Source organism: Oncorhynchus masou, unplaced genomic scaffold (genome assembly GCF_036934945.1).
Source record: "Oncorhynchus masou masou isolate Uvic2021 unplaced genomic scaffold, UVic_Omas_1.1 unplaced_scaffold_182___fragment_2___debris, whole genome shotgun sequence".
In the NCBI taxonomy this organism is placed as follows: domain Eukaryota; kingdom Metazoa; phylum Chordata; class Actinopteri; order Salmoniformes; family Salmonidae; genus Oncorhynchus; species Oncorhynchus masou.
Genome location: NW_027016711.1, coordinates 2,369 through 19,619, shown reverse-complemented (window position 1 = coordinate 19,619; position 17,251 = coordinate 2,369). Strand labels below are relative to the sequence as shown.

General features: G+C 44.2%; 1 protein-coding gene across 1 annotated transcript; it reads left to right on the top strand.

The window, feature by feature from the left end:
- Nucleotides 1-9,833: 9,833 nt before the first annotated feature.
- Nucleotides 9,834-15,683, top strand: LOC135539075 (sphingosine 1-phosphate receptor 1-like). Its single transcript, XM_064964937.1, has 3 exons — nucleotides 9,834-9,940; nucleotides 11,497-12,129; nucleotides 12,326-15,683. The coding sequence occupies exons 2-3, from the start codon at nucleotides 11,826-11,828 to the stop codon at nucleotides 13,252-13,254; spliced, it is 1,233 nt and encodes a 410-aa protein (XP_064821009.1). The 5' UTR covers nucleotides 9,834-9,940; nucleotides 11,497-11,825; the 3' UTR covers nucleotides 13,255-15,683.
- Nucleotides 15,684-17,251: the final 1,568 nt, after the last annotated feature.

Sequence of the window (17,251 nt, the reverse complement as noted above, 5' to 3'; positions counted from 1 at the left end):
CATAATGACAGTCTCAGGTCCTGTTCATGTAACCTAACTCCAAACTAAAGCCGATAGCCTGAAGGAATGATAACCTGGTGAGTGGTGAAGAGGGAGACTGGATTCTGATAGTCCAATTTATAAAGGCTTTTTAATTTCTTTACCAAACATGGGGAGTGCCTTATTTTGTTTGTATAAAGGACACTGGGTAATATTTCTTTAGTATTTAGTATTTTATTAGGATTCCCAATTATCTGCTGCCAAGTCAGTGGCCTCTCTTCCTGGGGCCCAAACAGGAAACAAAACACAACATAGGACTGTTGGCCAATCAGAAATATTATGTATCTCTAAAGACATGGGCACCTGGTGGTTGTAGGCTGTGTAGCTATAGAGCTGGTGGTTGTAACCTATAAGTCTGTGTAGCTATAGAGCTGGTGGTTGTAGGCTGTGTAGCTATAGAGCTGGTGGTTGGAGCCAATAAGGAAGAGTAGCTATAGAGCTGGTGATTGTAACCTATAAGGCTGTGTACCGATGGAGCTGGTGGCTGTAACCTATAAGTCTGTGTAGCTATAGAGCTGGTGGTTGGAGTCAATATGGCAGAGTAGCTATAGAGCTGGTGGTTGTAACCTATAAGGCTGTGTAACAATAGAGATGGTGGTTGGAGCCAATAAGGCAGAGTAGCTATAGAGCTGGTGGTTGTAACCTATTTTTGAGTGAGCAGTTACCGTGAGCAGTTACCTCCTCTTGACAACCATCTCCCTCTACGTAGACATTAAATATCAGGGCATAAAAAGCTTAAATGCACTTCTACTAGTGAGTGAGTCAAAATGTCTGGCACTCCAGAGAAATCTCTACCTCTGCCAGTCCAGAGAAATCATAGAAATCTCACTATGACCTCACTTCCTGGATCCCATCATCATCATGGCAACCTCCGTGTAGCGGAGAGACTGTGGTCAACCTAGAATAATCACCTCCTTCACCTCATAACTGCCCACAACGCCATCATCCTAGTGTGTGTGTGGGCCAAAGGGCTGGAAAATGTATTTTACTAGTACATGACTTCACAGTGTTGATGTATAAAAGAAATACAAGAGAAAGTGGATATGGGAGGGAGAGAGAGAAAGAGAAAGTGGGTATGGGAGATAGGGAGAAAAAGAAATAGAAGGTGGGTATGGGAGGGAGAGAGAGGGAGAGAGAGAAAGAGAAAGTGGGTATGGGAGGGAGAAAGAGAAAGTGGATATGGGAGGGAGAGAGAGGGAGAGAGAGAAAGAGAAAGTGGGTATGGGAGGGAGAGAGAGAGAAATAGAAGGTGGGTATGGGAGGGAGAGAGAGAGAGAAAGAGAAGGTGGGTATGGGAGGGAAAGAGGGAGAAGAGAGAAAGAGTGGATATGGGAGGGAGAGAGAAAAAAAAGTGGGTATGGGAAGGTGGGTATGAGAGAGAGAGAGAGAGAAAGTGGGTATGGGAGGGAGAGAGAGGGAGAGAAAGTGGTATGGGAGGGAGAGAGAGGGAGAGAAAGTGGGTATGGGAGGGAGAGAGAGAGGGGAGGGAGAGAGAGGGAGAGAAAGTGTGTTTGGGAGAGAGAGAAAGAGAAAGTGGGTATGGGAGGGAGAGAGGAGAGAGAAAGGGAGAAAAGAGGGAAGGTGGGTATGGGAGGGAGAGAGAGAAGAGAGAATAGAGAGGGGGTATGGGAGGGAGAGAGAGAGAGAGAAAGTGGGTATGGGAGGGAGAGAGAGAAGAGAGGAGGGAGAGAGAGAGAGAAAGTGGGTATGGGAGGGAGAGAGAGGGAGGGTATGGGAGGGAGAGAGAGAAAGTGGGTATGGGAGGGAGAGAGAAGAGAAAGTGGGTATGGGAGGGAGAGAGAGGGAGAGAGAGAGAGAAAGTGGGTATGGGAGGGAGAGAGAGAAAGAGAAAGTGGGTATGGGAGGGAGAGAGAAAGTGGGTATGGGAGGGAGAGAGAGAGAGAGAGAGAGAGAGAAAGAGGAGTGGGTATGGGAGGGAGAAAGAGAGGGGGGATGGGAGGGAGAGAGAGAGGGAGAGAGAAAGTGGGTGGGAGGGAGAGAGAGAAAGAGAAAGTGGGTATGGGAGGGAGAGAGAGAGAGATAGTGAATGGGAGAGAAAGAAAGTGGGTGAGAGAGAGAGAGAGAAAGTGGGTATGGGAGGGAGAGAGAGAGAAAGTGGGTATGGGAGGGAGAGAGAGGGAGAGAGAGAGAGAAAGTGGGTATGGGAGGGAGAGAGAGAGAGAGAGAGAGGGAGAGAGAGAAATAAAGTGGGTATGGGAGGGAGAGAGAGGGAGGGAGGGAAAGAGGGAGAGAAAGAGAAAGTGGGTGTGAGAGCGAGAGAGAGGGAGAGAGAGAGATAGTGAATGGGAGGGAGAGAAAGTGGGTATGGGAGGGAGAGAGAGAGGGGGAGAGAAAGAGAAAGTGGGTGAAGAGAGAGAGAGAGAGAATGGGAGGGAGAGAAAGGGTGTATGGTATGGAGAGAGAGGGAGAGAAAGAGGGAGAGGAGGACAGCCAAATGAGAGTTAGTGAATAAGATGAGAAGACTGACAGTGAGAGAGAAAAAGAGAGGGAGAGAAACAGAAAAGGAGACTGCATTTCCTCAGCCCAACACTCACCAGCCCTGCCTGTCTGTTAGATCACTCATCCGCCCCACCTCAGACAGACACCATCATCCCACGGAGGCCCTATGATGTTCAAGGCCTCTGTCTGCTTTCACTCACAGGACAGGCAATCACAGGGTATTAGTCTGTAATGACCCCCTGATAGGGACACACTCCCACACCACAGCAGCACAGGAAGTGATTTGGTGGTGATGACGCAGACAGACACACAAACACTCGAGAGACACACATGGGGACACACACAAGCATGCACATAAACATGGACACACATACACACACATGAGCCATTTCGCTGCACCTTTCTTGTGTGTGTGCATGAGTGTCTGAGCGTGCCAACACACACATACACACTATAGCGTGCAAACACACACACACACACACAATAGCGAGGAAACACACACGCAATCAACCAGATTTAAAATGTGGCTCAAATACAGAACTCCCCAAACCAAAAAATGACACAAATTAGTTTGAGTCACCATGCTTCTGTTGCTTCTGTTGCTTCTGATGATGCATGTTCTTTGTGATGTCTTAATTTCCCCAAGGTCTCGGAATACCTTTGAAACACCTAGTGTAAGCGAGGACTGGGAGACTGTATATTCTTCAGGTCAGGTTCTACTTTATGTGTTCTGTCCCGTGTGCTGGTAAGGGCACAGATGACAGACAGGTTCCAGTTGAGGTGGTTTAACAACGCTGAAGACAAACAGGCCCGGAACAGCACCGCACAGTGTATGTAGTATAGATGGGATAAGGAATGTCTGGCAGCTTGCTTCAACCAAAGTGTGTGTGTGTGTGTGTGTGTGTGTGTGTGTGTGTGTGTGTGTGTGCAAAGGGCTATAACATAATGGGCTATAACATAAAGCTATACAGGACCATACAGTGCAATACAACGTGACTGTACTCATTTGAGATCAAAGGGTTGCCCCTGCAGGTGTACCACAAAGCATAGCACCATCATCTTCAGTACTGGGCTACAACTGCACAATGAACTGGAATACCTCGAAACAGGGAAATACAATGTAATACCCATTTAAATCAAATCAAAGTTAATTTGGCACGTGCGCCGAATACAACACCTTACAGTGAAATGCTAACTTACAGGCCCTAACCAACAGTGAGATTTTTAATTTTAAAAATGGTGAACAATAGATAAGTATCAGTAAAGAAATAAAAACAACAGTAAAAAGACAGTGAAAAATAACAGTAGCGAGGCTGCATACAGTAGCGAGGATATATATAGTAGTGAGGCTATAACAGTAGTGAGGCTACATACAGTAACGAGGCTCTATACAGTAACGAGGCTATAACAGTAACGAGGCTATATACAGTAACGAGGCTATAACAGTAACGAGGCTATATACAGTAGAGAGGCTATATACAGTAACGAGGCTCTATACAGTAACGAGGCTATATACAGTAACGAGGCTATATACAGTAACGAGGCTATATAAAGTAACGAGGCTCTATACAGTAACGAAGATATATACAGTAACGAGGCTATATACAGTAGCGAGGCTATATACAGTAGCGAGGATATATATAGTAACGAGACTATATACAGTAACGAGGCTCTATACAGTAACGAGGCTATAACAGTAACGAGGCTATATACAGTAGAGAGGCTATATACAGTAACGAGGCTCTATACAGTAACGAGGCTATATACAGTAACGAGGCTATATACAGTAACGAGGCTATATAAAGTAACGAGGCTCTATACAGTAACGAAGATATATACAGTAACGAGGCTATATACAGTAGCGAGGCTATATACAGTAACGAGGCTCTATACAGTAACGAGGCTATATACAGTAACGAGGCTATAACAGTAGCGAGGCTATATACAGTAACGAGGCTCTATACAGTAACGAGGCTCTATACAGTAACGAGGCTATATACAGTAGCGAGGCTATATACAGTAACGAGGCTATAACAGTAACGATGCTACATACAGTAGAGAGGCTATATACAGTAATGAGGCTCTATACAGTAACGAGACTATATAGAGTAACGAGGCTATATACAGTAGCGAGGCTATAACAGTAACGAGGCTATATACAGTAACGAGGCTATATACAGTAACGAGGCTATATACAGTAACGAGGCTATAACAGTAGCAAGGCTATATACAGTAGCGAGGCTATAACAGTAGCGAGGCTATATACAGTAGCGAGCCTATATACAGTAATGAGGCTATATACAGTAACGAGATTATAACAGTAGCGAGGCTCTATACAGTAACGAAGCTATATACAGAAGCGAGGCTATAACAGTAGCGAGGCTATATACAGGCTATAAGAGTAGCGAGGCTATATACAGTAACGAGGCAATATACAGTAGCGAGGCTATATACAGTAGCGAGGCTATAACAGTAGTGAGGCTATAACAGTAGCGAGTCTATATACAGTAATGAGACTATATACAGTAGCGAGGCTCTATACAGTAACGAGGCCCTATACAGTAACGAGGCTATATAAGTAGCGAGGCTATATACAGTTTTTTTTTATTTTTTTATTTTACCTTTATTTAACCAGGCAAGTCAGTTAAGAACAAATTCTTATTTTCAATGACGTCCTGGGAACAGTGGGTTAACTGCCTGTTCAGGGGCAGAACGACAGATTTGTACCTTGTCAGCTCGGGGGTTTGAACTCGCAACCTTCCGGTTACTAGTCCAACGCTCTAACCACTAGGCTACCCTGCCGCCCCACAGTAGCGAGACTATAACAGTAGCGAGGCTATATACAGTTGCGAGGCTATATACAGTTGCGAGGCTATATACAGTAGCGAGGCTATAACAGTAGTGAGGCTATAACAGTAGTGAGGCTATAACAGTAGTGAGGCTATATACAGTAGTGAGGCTATATACAGTAGTGAGGCTATAACAGTAGTGAGGCTATAACAGTAGCGAGGCTGTATACAGTAGCGAGGCTATAACAGGAGTGAGGCTATAACAGTAGTGAGGCTATATACAGTAGCGAGGCTATAACAGTAGTGACCACCACAGTCTCTGTGCAGACCACCATAGTCTCTGTGCCCAAGAACACTAAGGTAACCTGTCTAAATGACTACAGATCCGTAGCACTCACATCCGTAGCCATAGTTCTTTGAAAGGCTGGTAATGGCTCACATTAACACCATTATCCCAGAAATCCAAGACCCACTCCAATTTGCATACCGCCCAAACAGATCCACAGATGATGCCATCTCTATTGCACTCCACAATGCCCTTTCCCACCTGGACAAAAGGAACGCCTACGTGAGAATGCTATTCACTTATTACAGCTCAGCGTTCAACACCATAGTGCCCTTAAAGCTCATCACTAAGCTAAAGATCCTGGGACTATACACCTCCCTCTGCAACTGGATCCTGGACTTCCTGACGAGCCGCCCCCAGGTGGTGAGGGTAGGTAGCAACACATCTGCTATGCTGATCCTCAACACTGGAGCCCCTCAGGGGTGCGTGCTCAGTCCCCTCCTGTGCTCCCTATTGACCCACGACTCCAACACCATCATTAAGTTTGCAGACGACACAACAACAGTGGTAGGCCTGATCACCGACAACGACGAGACAGCCTCGAGCCTAGAGGGCCAGAATAACAACCTCTCCCTCAACATAATCAAGACAAAGGAGATGATTGTGGACTACAGGAAGAGGAGGACCGAGCATGCCCCCATTCTCATCGACGGGGCTGTAGTGGAGCAGGTTGAGAGCTTCAAGTTCCTTAGTGTCCACATCACCAACAAACTAACATGGTCCAAGCACACCAAGAGAGTCATGAAGAGGGCATGACAAAGCCTATTCCCCCTCAGGAAACTACAAAGATTTGTCATGGGTCCTCAGACCCTCAAAGGCTCTAACACCTGCAACATCAAGAGCATCCTGACTGGTTGCATCACTGCCTGGTACGGAAACTGCTCGGCCTCCGTGATGTACCATACACCCATACAATTACAGGGCATATAAACAATACACTGGGGGACATTATCCTTTACAAATACAGGGTTACATGTCCCAAATTATATGACAACCAAAACAGAGCTAGCCATCTCACAATAGCTAGCTCGCAGTAGAAACTACTAAATAGCATAACCATAAATATGACATAAACACCTGAAAGATATGAAATATGTACTTACATATCAACAAGGATGCACACTGGCCTTGTCTAACACAGCATGCTCATGCATTTTCTGTTATTCCTTGAAGACAAGCAGACTGGCCTTTTTCAAGTTGGCTCAGCCTATGATAAATGTTTACTCTGTTGATCCTCTCATGTGTGTCAGTGTGTCAACGAGCCATCCTTAACTGACATTATCAGACTAGGAGAAATGCAGGCACTTGACCCGTCTGTCCATACATGAGCGCGTGCACACACGCTGAGAAGACAATCACATGAGAACACACCCACACACACTGAGAAGACAATCACATGAGAACACACCCACACACACTGAGAAGACAATCACATGAGAACACACCCACACACGCTGAGAAGACAATCACATGAGAACACACCCACACACACTGAGAAGACAATCACATGAGAACACACCCACACACGCTGAGAAGACAATCACATGAGAACACACCCACACACACTGAGAAGACAATCACATGAGAACACACCTACACACACTGAGAAGACAATCACATGAGAACACACCCACACACACACGCTCCCACACACACACTGAGAAGACAATCACATGAGAACACACCCACACACGCTGAGAAGACAATCACATGAGAACACACCCACACACACGCGCTCCCACCCACACACGCTGAGAAGACAATCACATGAGAACACACCCACACACGCTGAGAAGACAATCACATGAGAACACACCCACACACACGCGTTCCCACCCACACACACTGAGAAGACAATCACATGAGAACACACCCACGCACACGCACCCACACACGCTGAGAAGACAATCACATGAGAACACACCCACACACACGCGCTCCCACCCACACACGCTGAGAAGACAATCACATGAGAACACACCCACACACACGCGCTCCCACCCACACACGCTGAGAAGACAATCACATGAGAACACACCCACACACACGCGCTCCCACCCACACACGCTGAGAAGACAATCACATGAGAACACACCCACACACACGCGCTCCCACCCACACACGCTGAGAAGACAATCACATGAGAACACACCCACACACACGCGCTCCCACCCACACACGCTGAGAAGACAATCACATGAGAACACACCCACCCACACACACACACACACACATACACAGGAACCAGACTTAATCCCCCTGGGAGGGTGATCAGGGTAGCTCCCAGCTAACGCTAATCCCATAAACAAACAGTAGTTTGTGAGGAGGGGAAAGGCATTGTCTCTTGGGCTTACCTGGTTATATGTACTAGACCTGGGTTCAATTAGTAGTTGTTTCTTACAAATATTTAAGCTGTGGTTGATTGAGATTGTCTGTCGCTATGGAACCAACGGAGTACTTGAAAGTGCAAACCCTGCCCATCTAGCACTTCAGGCAGGCTCTGACAAATGCTGAAAGTATTTGAAAGGATACATATATTATTTGAACCCAGGTGTGTTTATATACGCTACAGGTAGAATGTTGGAACAGCCAACAGGATTAGAGCAGGATATCCATAATTACAACCGACAAACAGTTGGTGGAACCTCTCATTTGAATGATATGTGGATCAACATTCAGGTGTCACATTCACCTCCCACGTTGGAGTGGGAGACTGATTTATATGGGTTTTGTGTGTGTGTGTGTACGTGTGTACGTGTGTGTGTGTGTGTGTGTACATGTTTTAGTATACTGTGATTACCAAAAGTCCTTACAAGAATAGTAAACCAACAAAAATTCAGAGAAGTGAGGACATTTTGCCAGTCCTCACTTAGGTTAGGTTTAGAGTTAAGGTTAGAATTAGGGTTAGTGGTTAGGTTTAGAGTTAGAGTTAAGGTTAGAATTAGGGTTAGTGGTTAGGTTTAGGGGTTAAGGTTAGAGTTAGGTTTAGGGGTTAGGGAAAGGGTTAGGGATGCTGGTCTCCATAAAGTTTTCACAAGTATAGTAAGACTTTGCTGATTCAGATGGGTTGGGTCTCTGCTGTTCTGTAAAGAATGTATTAAATTTAGCTCATTTCTCATTTTCTAATGTTGGGAAATTCCCCCTCCCCCGCTCCGCTGCCACCATCCTCCTGCTGTTGCACAAGCAGAATCTACTGACACCTAGCGGTAGTATGAGTAATAGCACACGGGTTACTTTCTAAGTTGTATGTCGTCTCTCACGGTCAGGGAAGGGTTCAATTAGACTGTTTCTCAAGTAGGCTGTTTCTCATGTTAGCAGCAGAACAAACTCCAATCGCAGGTAAAGAGTAGTTCAATAGTTACAACAGCAAAGCTAACAGTTAGTTAACTAATTCGTTAGCTAATTTAGCCTACATCCTCTACATTCACTATGCTCAGCTGATAGCCCATATACTGCCCTCTCTGTGAGCAGTAGCTTAGGCTAGGTAGCTTGCTGACAGTGGGATGAGTGTCTTTGAACACCTGCCTCTCCAAAGGTATGTGCACAGCCCTGTATCCAATATATGTACGCATCCACAACACGTGTATGGTATATGCTTTAAGACAGACATCCCAATCATGGGACATTACATTACAGTGGTTGGTCGGGCACTCTCAGTGTTAACAGACCTGGTTCAATCTGTAGCCATGTTCTGTTCCAACAGAGATGGTTCAATCTGTAGCCAATGCCTGGAGCGGTTTGGCAGGTGACAACAAATATCAGGTCTGAGCATGTTACTAGAATTATTGACAATCTCTGGAGTTAGGCTAGTCTATAACACTACATAAACATTGCATTGATTTACACTTCCAGATGACAACTATCTACGATAATCAAGCCAGAGAGATACAACTGTTTCATGTGTTCTGTCTCCCATGAAACAAGCACCATAATAAATCATCAAATGAGTATTCGACTATAGAATCCAGCCATATGTTCTGTGGGTAAATTCTATGAATTATATTTCTATGGCCCCAAAAAATTCAAGGAACCACAATACCAAAAATCTTCGACAATATGCTTTTCTCTTGCCTCCTCACTTTTCCCTGCGTGTACTGCTTGTCCCTGTATTTTAAAAGTTGAATTGAGTCCCAAACCATCAATGGTTGAGAGAGAGAGAGAGAGAGATTGGGCTAAGACCAACCCCCCTGGATGTTTCAGTTAGGTTCTGCTGCTCCGGTGTCTTGCTTGTCAGTTCTCTCTTGTGCGGTGGTTAGTGTGGATTCTCTTCAACGCATTGATAAGATCTCTCCAAATAATATTCAAGGTAGGTTTATTTCACATCTGTATGCAATGTCGCAGTGCTAGTCTATGTTAATAGAAAACGTTTTACCAAATACGCGGTCATTGGATGCGTTGCTTTTACGCGCTAGAATTGCGTCTTACTTTATATCTGTTGTAAAAGATAAGGGTGTCTGCAGTGTGCTGAATCTCTTCTCAGAACATGTTTGAATTCGGTTGAATCCAATTTCACTTTCTGTTTTTTAGATTTCGTTTGACATGTATGTAGCCTGTTGTGTGGAATGCACAAGCCGTCAACTTATTTTTGGTCTGTGGACCGTGGGAACTTTACAGACCATGCCCATCGCAATAAGACGTTATTGGGGTCATCAGCGTACGGCAATTAGGCTGAATTTAGTCAGGCAGTCTTTTGACCAATTAGATCAGTTCTGATAAAGATTTGATGTGATTGGGGTAATTACCGGTCAATGGGCTGAATTGGAAATGTAGGCATATGAGCACAAGACGTTGAATAAACGTCTGAACCAATTTTGCTTAGTGGGATGTGATTCCATGGCAATGTGCAGTGAGTTACAACAACGGTTACTATCATATTTTTAAGAACAGTTAGACTTCGCTATATGTATCCTATTATATCCAGGCTACATTGTGGAATTTGTGTTGGCTATGCATTTTTTTTTTAACATATACATCCTATTAAATTGAGTATTCTAATTCCTAGTAATTCTATAGTCTGAACCTTGAACCGTCAAGTTTGTTGCCCCAATTTCATTGGCTACAGATTAAGATTCGAGTTAACGTTTCCAGACAAAAACATTTTTTAAATCTTACCATATGACTCAAGGCAAGAAAAAAAATCCATTCTCAAAACACAAGACTCAAAGGAATGCGACCCGGATCACACTTAATGGTTTTCTTACGTAAACATTATCTGATCAAAGACATTCTCCACTCTGGTTTCGATTTCTTTTGACAAGGCATTATTTATGAAAGTATCTGCATTCCAGATTAAATTTCATACATTTTACACTGATTTCCTTCTGGAAATTTGAGCAACTCAAATTTACTCCAACCTACTGACGTTTCACCCCAACTGTGCTATGACGAAGCTGGCAGGTGAAAGTGTCCGCGTGTGCCAACTTTACGCACGCACTGTTATGACGCTGAATGTCTAATATCGTTAACGTGATTAACTCACTCTTTAAACATAATTAAGGTAGTTAAGGAAAGAGCTTGAAACATTTCACATGGCCTCTTTAGGTACTCGCTAACTCAGTGACCACTTGGGATAAAAGTTTTGACTATGTGTTTTAAACTAAGCGCATGTGTCGCTATCTCAATGTCGACTCTGCTCCACACTTCCCATAAGCCCAATGTTTTAATGAAAATGAATCACTATAGCAAACGTTTCAGAGCAACGAATTAAAGATTGCCTTCAATAGGCTAATTTAATTAAAATTAAAATGTAGATAAATGTTTTGAGTTATTTTTTATTTGTTTATTTGTTTTTCATTATGTATTTGTAATTAGTCATACTGTACTGTTCTCACCCTAATGTCCTCTGTATATATTAATTCACAGGAGTTGGACAATAAGCGGCTCAGTCAAGACCCCTTCAAACAGAGCACACGGGCACCCCCTGGTGGCATTGACAAGCATAACACCTGTGATCAGAGACGTGGGGAAAGAGAACCACTGCCTGACTCAGCTGCAACTAACACCTTCTTGTCTATTGGATTATAGTTCTGTCATTCTATGGAGCGAAACTCACAGAGAGCCCCCATACCAACTGGTATTGATTGGTAACTGAAGCATGACAAGTTCAACTATGCGTTAATTAATACCTAGAATAAGGTATTAAAAAGTCAACCAAAGAGTTCACTAAAGAAGACTTAACAAACAACAGAAACATGGAGATGGAAGCCTCCCGTACTGCTTACGCTGGGGCCTTCCCCACTGAATCTATAGGCTCTCTACCCACCAACACTTCTCCAAGCCTGCTCCAATTCTTCTGGGATTACCAGAACAATGATGTCATTGTGACGCACTACAACTACACAGGCAAGCTCCAGACAGACCGGTATCGTGAGGGGTTAAAACCTGAAGCCATAGCCTTCCTGGTAGTGTGTCTTCTTATCATCCTGGAGAATGCTGTGGTTCTAATAGCCATCTGGACCAATAAGAAGTTCCACCTGCCCATGTACTATCTCCTAGGTAACCGTTGTTGTTTTTGTCCTACACCCACCCCCCTTTCTTCAGAGGACAACTTCCCTATACAGTGCACTACTTTTGACTCTAACTTGACAACTTGATTATACTTTATATAACTTTAAAAAAAGTTATGTTACAATATAATTTTAAAAAAATCCACCATATGCAATTCCATTAATTTTCTATATTTTCCTCCTAGGTAACCTGACTCTGTCGGACCTCCTGGCCGGCGTCACCTACATGGCCAATATCATCATGTCTGGTCCTAATACACTGAAACTAACTCCAATACTCTGGTTTCTGAGGGAAGGAGGCGTCTTTATCACATTAGCCGCCTCCGTCATCAGCCTATTGGCCATTGCTATAGAACGCCACGTTACCATGGTGACAATGAAACCATACCACGGGGCAAAGAAGGGTCGGCTGCTGGCTCTGATCGGGGGGAGCTGGGCGTTAGCAGGGCTGCTGGGGGTGCTCCCCGTCCTGGGCTGGAACTGTATGGGTCGTCTGGACCACTGTTCCACGGTTCTCCCGCTCTACGCCAAGTCTTACATCCTGTGCTGCGTGTCCGTGTTCAGCGGCGTGCTCCTCGCCATCGTCGTTCTCTACGCCCGCGTCTTCCGTATCGTGCGCACTAACACCCAGCGCCAACGCCTCGGAGGAGCAAAGGGAAGCCTTCGCAAAGGCCTTGCCAGGAAATCCCAGAAGTACATGGCGCTCCTCAAGACAGTCACTATTGTACTCGGCGTCTTCATCGCTTGTTGGTTGCCGCTCTTCCTCCTTCTCGGCCTAGACTCATTCTGCCCTGCCCGCCGCTGCCGACTGCTCCTCAAGGCAGACTACTTCCTGGGCGTTGCCATGGTGAACTCGCTCCTCAACCCCATAATATACACCCTGACCAGCAAAGACATGCGTCGCGCTATTTTAAAACTGCTCTGCCGCCCATGTCTCATGACCAAGGACGGGCAGGTGAAGAGGATGGGGGTGCCGTTCCTGGAGTGTAGCTTCAGTAAGACGGAGGTGGCATCGAAGAAGCTGGAAGGCCTGGAGACGACGATCTCCTCTGGGAACATTGTCACGGCTCAGTCACCCATAAAGACTCTCTACCCCAAGCTCTTCAAGGTCTAAAGAGCCTAATGTGGATAGCTCTGTGATGGACAGGGAACTAACTCCCTATAGAAGATGGACAACATAAGTGCTCCATATGGCCTCCTGAAAAGACAAGACCTGAGGGACCCTTTGGGCAGCTCTGTGTTTGAGAGAGTAAACCATAGAATTAGGGGCTTTGTCCCTTCCAGTAATTGTATTTCTATGGAGTGAACTTCATATTGAAGTGGTGGACAACAGGAGTGCTCAATATGGCCACCTGAAAGCGGCATCACTTCCTGTTTGGCAACTCGACTCCAATGGCCTCCGGCAGACTAGCCTACATCTATAGCTCTCTTCTGGCGAATGAACTAAGCCAAAGAGCAAACCCTCAAAAAGACAGGTGAATGATCTATGATTGTGACAGATATAGCTACAGGTGTTTTTGATGAGAGCATCAAGTTCAGACATATCTCTCTTCAGCAAGTCTGTAGTGGTGCACTTGCAGCAATATCACCACATCAAAAGACTGATGTCGTAAGAATGATGACTAAACATCAAGCCAGGTGGAAGAAATTAAAATGTGAATTAAGCAACTCTTCTGGTATTCACAAAAACCTTCCAGAAGTGATTTGCACTAAGTTAACTCTGCATTGAGAGAGCATTGAACGCCATGGATTAAGATTGGACATTCTGTTCTAGAACTAAGACTGTAAACTGGACATTCCAACCATGTTGAGTTGTTGTGGCGAGTGCGCCTCGGTTTACTTCACCCAACGTTTTCTTTTGTTGTTGTTGTTGTTGTTGTTTGAAATGCCTTAAAGAAGGCATACTATGGACATAATAATAATAATATCCCTGTGGACACCTGGACTTCGCTGGCTCGAAGGTCCATGTTGTGCCTGCCTGTGTCCCAAATGGCACCCTATTCCCTATACAGTGCACTACTTTTGACATTTGGGGTACACCCCGAGACGCCGGTTGTGATAACCCCATACAGCTACACAGTGTGCCCAAACAGAAGCCTATACAGGAAGTGGATGCTGTGTTGTTCACCCACCAGTTGCTCTTTGAAACACAAACACACAATGGAAACCTACGCATGCACCTAAACATTGTGGTACCTGGATGTGGAGGGAGATGTCAAACAATATTAAGATCACAGGATGCTGGTGAGGGGAGGACGGCTCATAATAATGGCTGGAATGGAATAAATGGAATGGTGTTAAAAGTCATATAAACCAAGTGTTTTCTACCGTTCCATTCATTCTGTTCCAGCCATCACTATAAACCCCTCCTTCCCAATTAAGGTGCCACCAGCCACCCGTGACTAAGATTATAATTTGAGTAGAAAATCTCCCCACTGTTTTAGGGGCATTGTAGCTGTAGCTGTTGTTCTGGGCTTACTCAGTCAGGTGGAAACTACCTGTTGGTTCCTGATTGGAATTCATATTTGAAATGCCATCACACACACTACAATACATAAACAGTACTATAAGAATGTCACCATGAACCCAACTACCTGCAGCTCTAATCAGTGATGGACTTCTTCCCCAAGCAAAGGGCTTCATGCAGTCCTTCGTGTTCCTCTTGTGTTATTGTATCGATAAGAACCGTCTGTTGCACTTGGGGGTCTCTGTTTTGAAGACCGTGTTGTAACCGATGAAACAACAGATCACCAGGTAACCTGTTACCCTCCTAACCTGCTAGTCGGCATCATCCAGCTGCGTTGGCTGTTTGGTAACGGTTAGACTAGAACGTGCTTGTCAGCTATAAATCAAGATCAAAGTGGGAAGATACACAGATGTATATAGTGCAATTTTAAGTTACAAACCCATTGACACATCTGTTATTTCTGGCTTTAGAGAGGCTTTTCCTATACAGTCTATGGACCTGAATGTATATTTTTCTACTTTTAAACTGGTAATGTCATTTAGCAATTCCAAAATAAAACGTGTTCTGTATTTGGGTGGATGAGAAGGTGCACCATACTTTTGTACTGCTTGGTGTATTGAGCAATTTATTTTTGTATTTCTAAAGGAATTTGTTAGGGCTTGTACTTTGTACTGTAAAGTATATGCTTTTTGTACTACCAAGGTTCTACCATTATTAAAACAACTGTTTTCTGAAAAATCTGATTATAAAGTTGGTGTTCACTCTGCAGGATAATGCACAGGTGTACAGAGCCTTCAGAAAGTATTCAAACTCCTTTTCCATGTGTTGTTGTTACAGCCTGGATTTAAAATGGATTCAATTGAGATTTTGTGTCACTGGCCTACAGACAATACCCCATAATGCCGAAGTGGAATTATGTTTTACTAATTAATTCCAAATGAAAAGCTGGAATGTCTTAGGTCAATAAGTATGTTACTCCTTTGTTATGGCAAAAGCCTAAATAGGTTCAGGAGTAAAATTGAGCTTAACAAGTCACAAAAGTTGCATAGACTCTCCAATAAAAGTGTTTAACATGATTTTTGAATGGTGCCCTTATTTCTCTACCCCACACATCTGTAAGGTCCCTCAGTCCAGCAGTGAATTTCAAACACAGACTCAACCACAAAGACCAGGGATGTTTTACAATACCTCACAAAGAAGGGCACCTATTGGTAGATGAGTAAAAACAAACAGAGGAAAACCTGGTTGTCTGCTTTCCAACAGACACTGGGAGACAAATTCACCTTTCAGCAGGACAATAACCTAAAACACAGAGAGTTGCTTACCAAGAAGACAGTCAATGTTTCTGAGTGTCCTAGTTACGGTTTTGAATTAAATCAACTTGAAAACCTATGGCAAGACTTGAAGATGGCTGTCTAGCAGTGATCAACAACCAACTTGACAGAGCTTTTAATTGTTGAAAAAATATATGTAACCTTTATTTAACTCGGCAAGTCAGGGAAGAACAAATTCTTATTTACAATGACGGCTTACACCAGCCAAACCCGGACGACACTCGGCCAATTTTGCTCCGACCTATGGGACTCCTAATCACAACCGGTTGTGATACAGCCGGCCGTAAAATATTGTACTATCCAGTTATTCAAAGCTCTTAGAGACTTACCCAGAATGACTCACAGCTGTAATCACTGCCAAATGTGATTCTAACAGGGGTGTGAATGCATATGTGACCGAGATATTTATGTATTTCATGTTCAATTAAAATTTGCTAAAATGTTTGAAAACATGTTTTCACTTTGTCCTTATGGGTATTGTGTGTAGATGGGTGAGAAAAACAACAATTTAATACATTTTGAATTCAGGCTGTAACACAAACCGTAGATAAGTCAAGGGATATGAATACTTTCTGAAGGCACTGTATGTGTGTGTGTGCAAACCTGCGTGTACTTGTGCATATGTGCGTTGGCGTGCATGTCCTCCCCTCGTGGAGGAGCTGAGTGAGTGAAATAGCATTTCTTAGAGAACTGTGGCAGGAAACAGTCTCAGACCCCCCTCTCCAACATCTGTTAATAACATTGGTCTGGATACTGTATAGCTTCTGACATGATTCAAATATTTCCGTCGTCCAGCTCCTGTCTGACTGACTGCGAACACACAAAGAGCCTATTCTTCAAAGCCAGGCCCCTGACACATGGCCTTGCTGTCTCTCTTAACCTGTTATACCAGGGTCGTATTAATACAGTATCAAACAGGAAGAAAAAAGACTAACAGGAAGGGATGACCACCTGAGCTTGTCCAATAAGAAAGGCTTGTTTTCATGATCCTTGGCAAAAAAAAGTGTGGTGCACTAATGAATACATTAGTTACATGTAGACATAATGAGGTGTTGTTTCACCAGGCTGACCCATAATCCCAGCTCGTAACTCATCCGAGGTACACTAGTCTTGTCCTCTGGTTGTGCGTCATAGATACGGTCCAGAAATGGCCCAGAAATGGACATACACATGTATGGTAATAAAATGGTGATAGCGTTCTAAAGCTGCACTCCAGTCTCCTTTCCAGTTCATTTGTTTACTTAACAAAAGGCATTTCTCAATAGGCGGTCCAGGGATCCTCATGACATGGGCAGGCAGGCCTTTCCTCT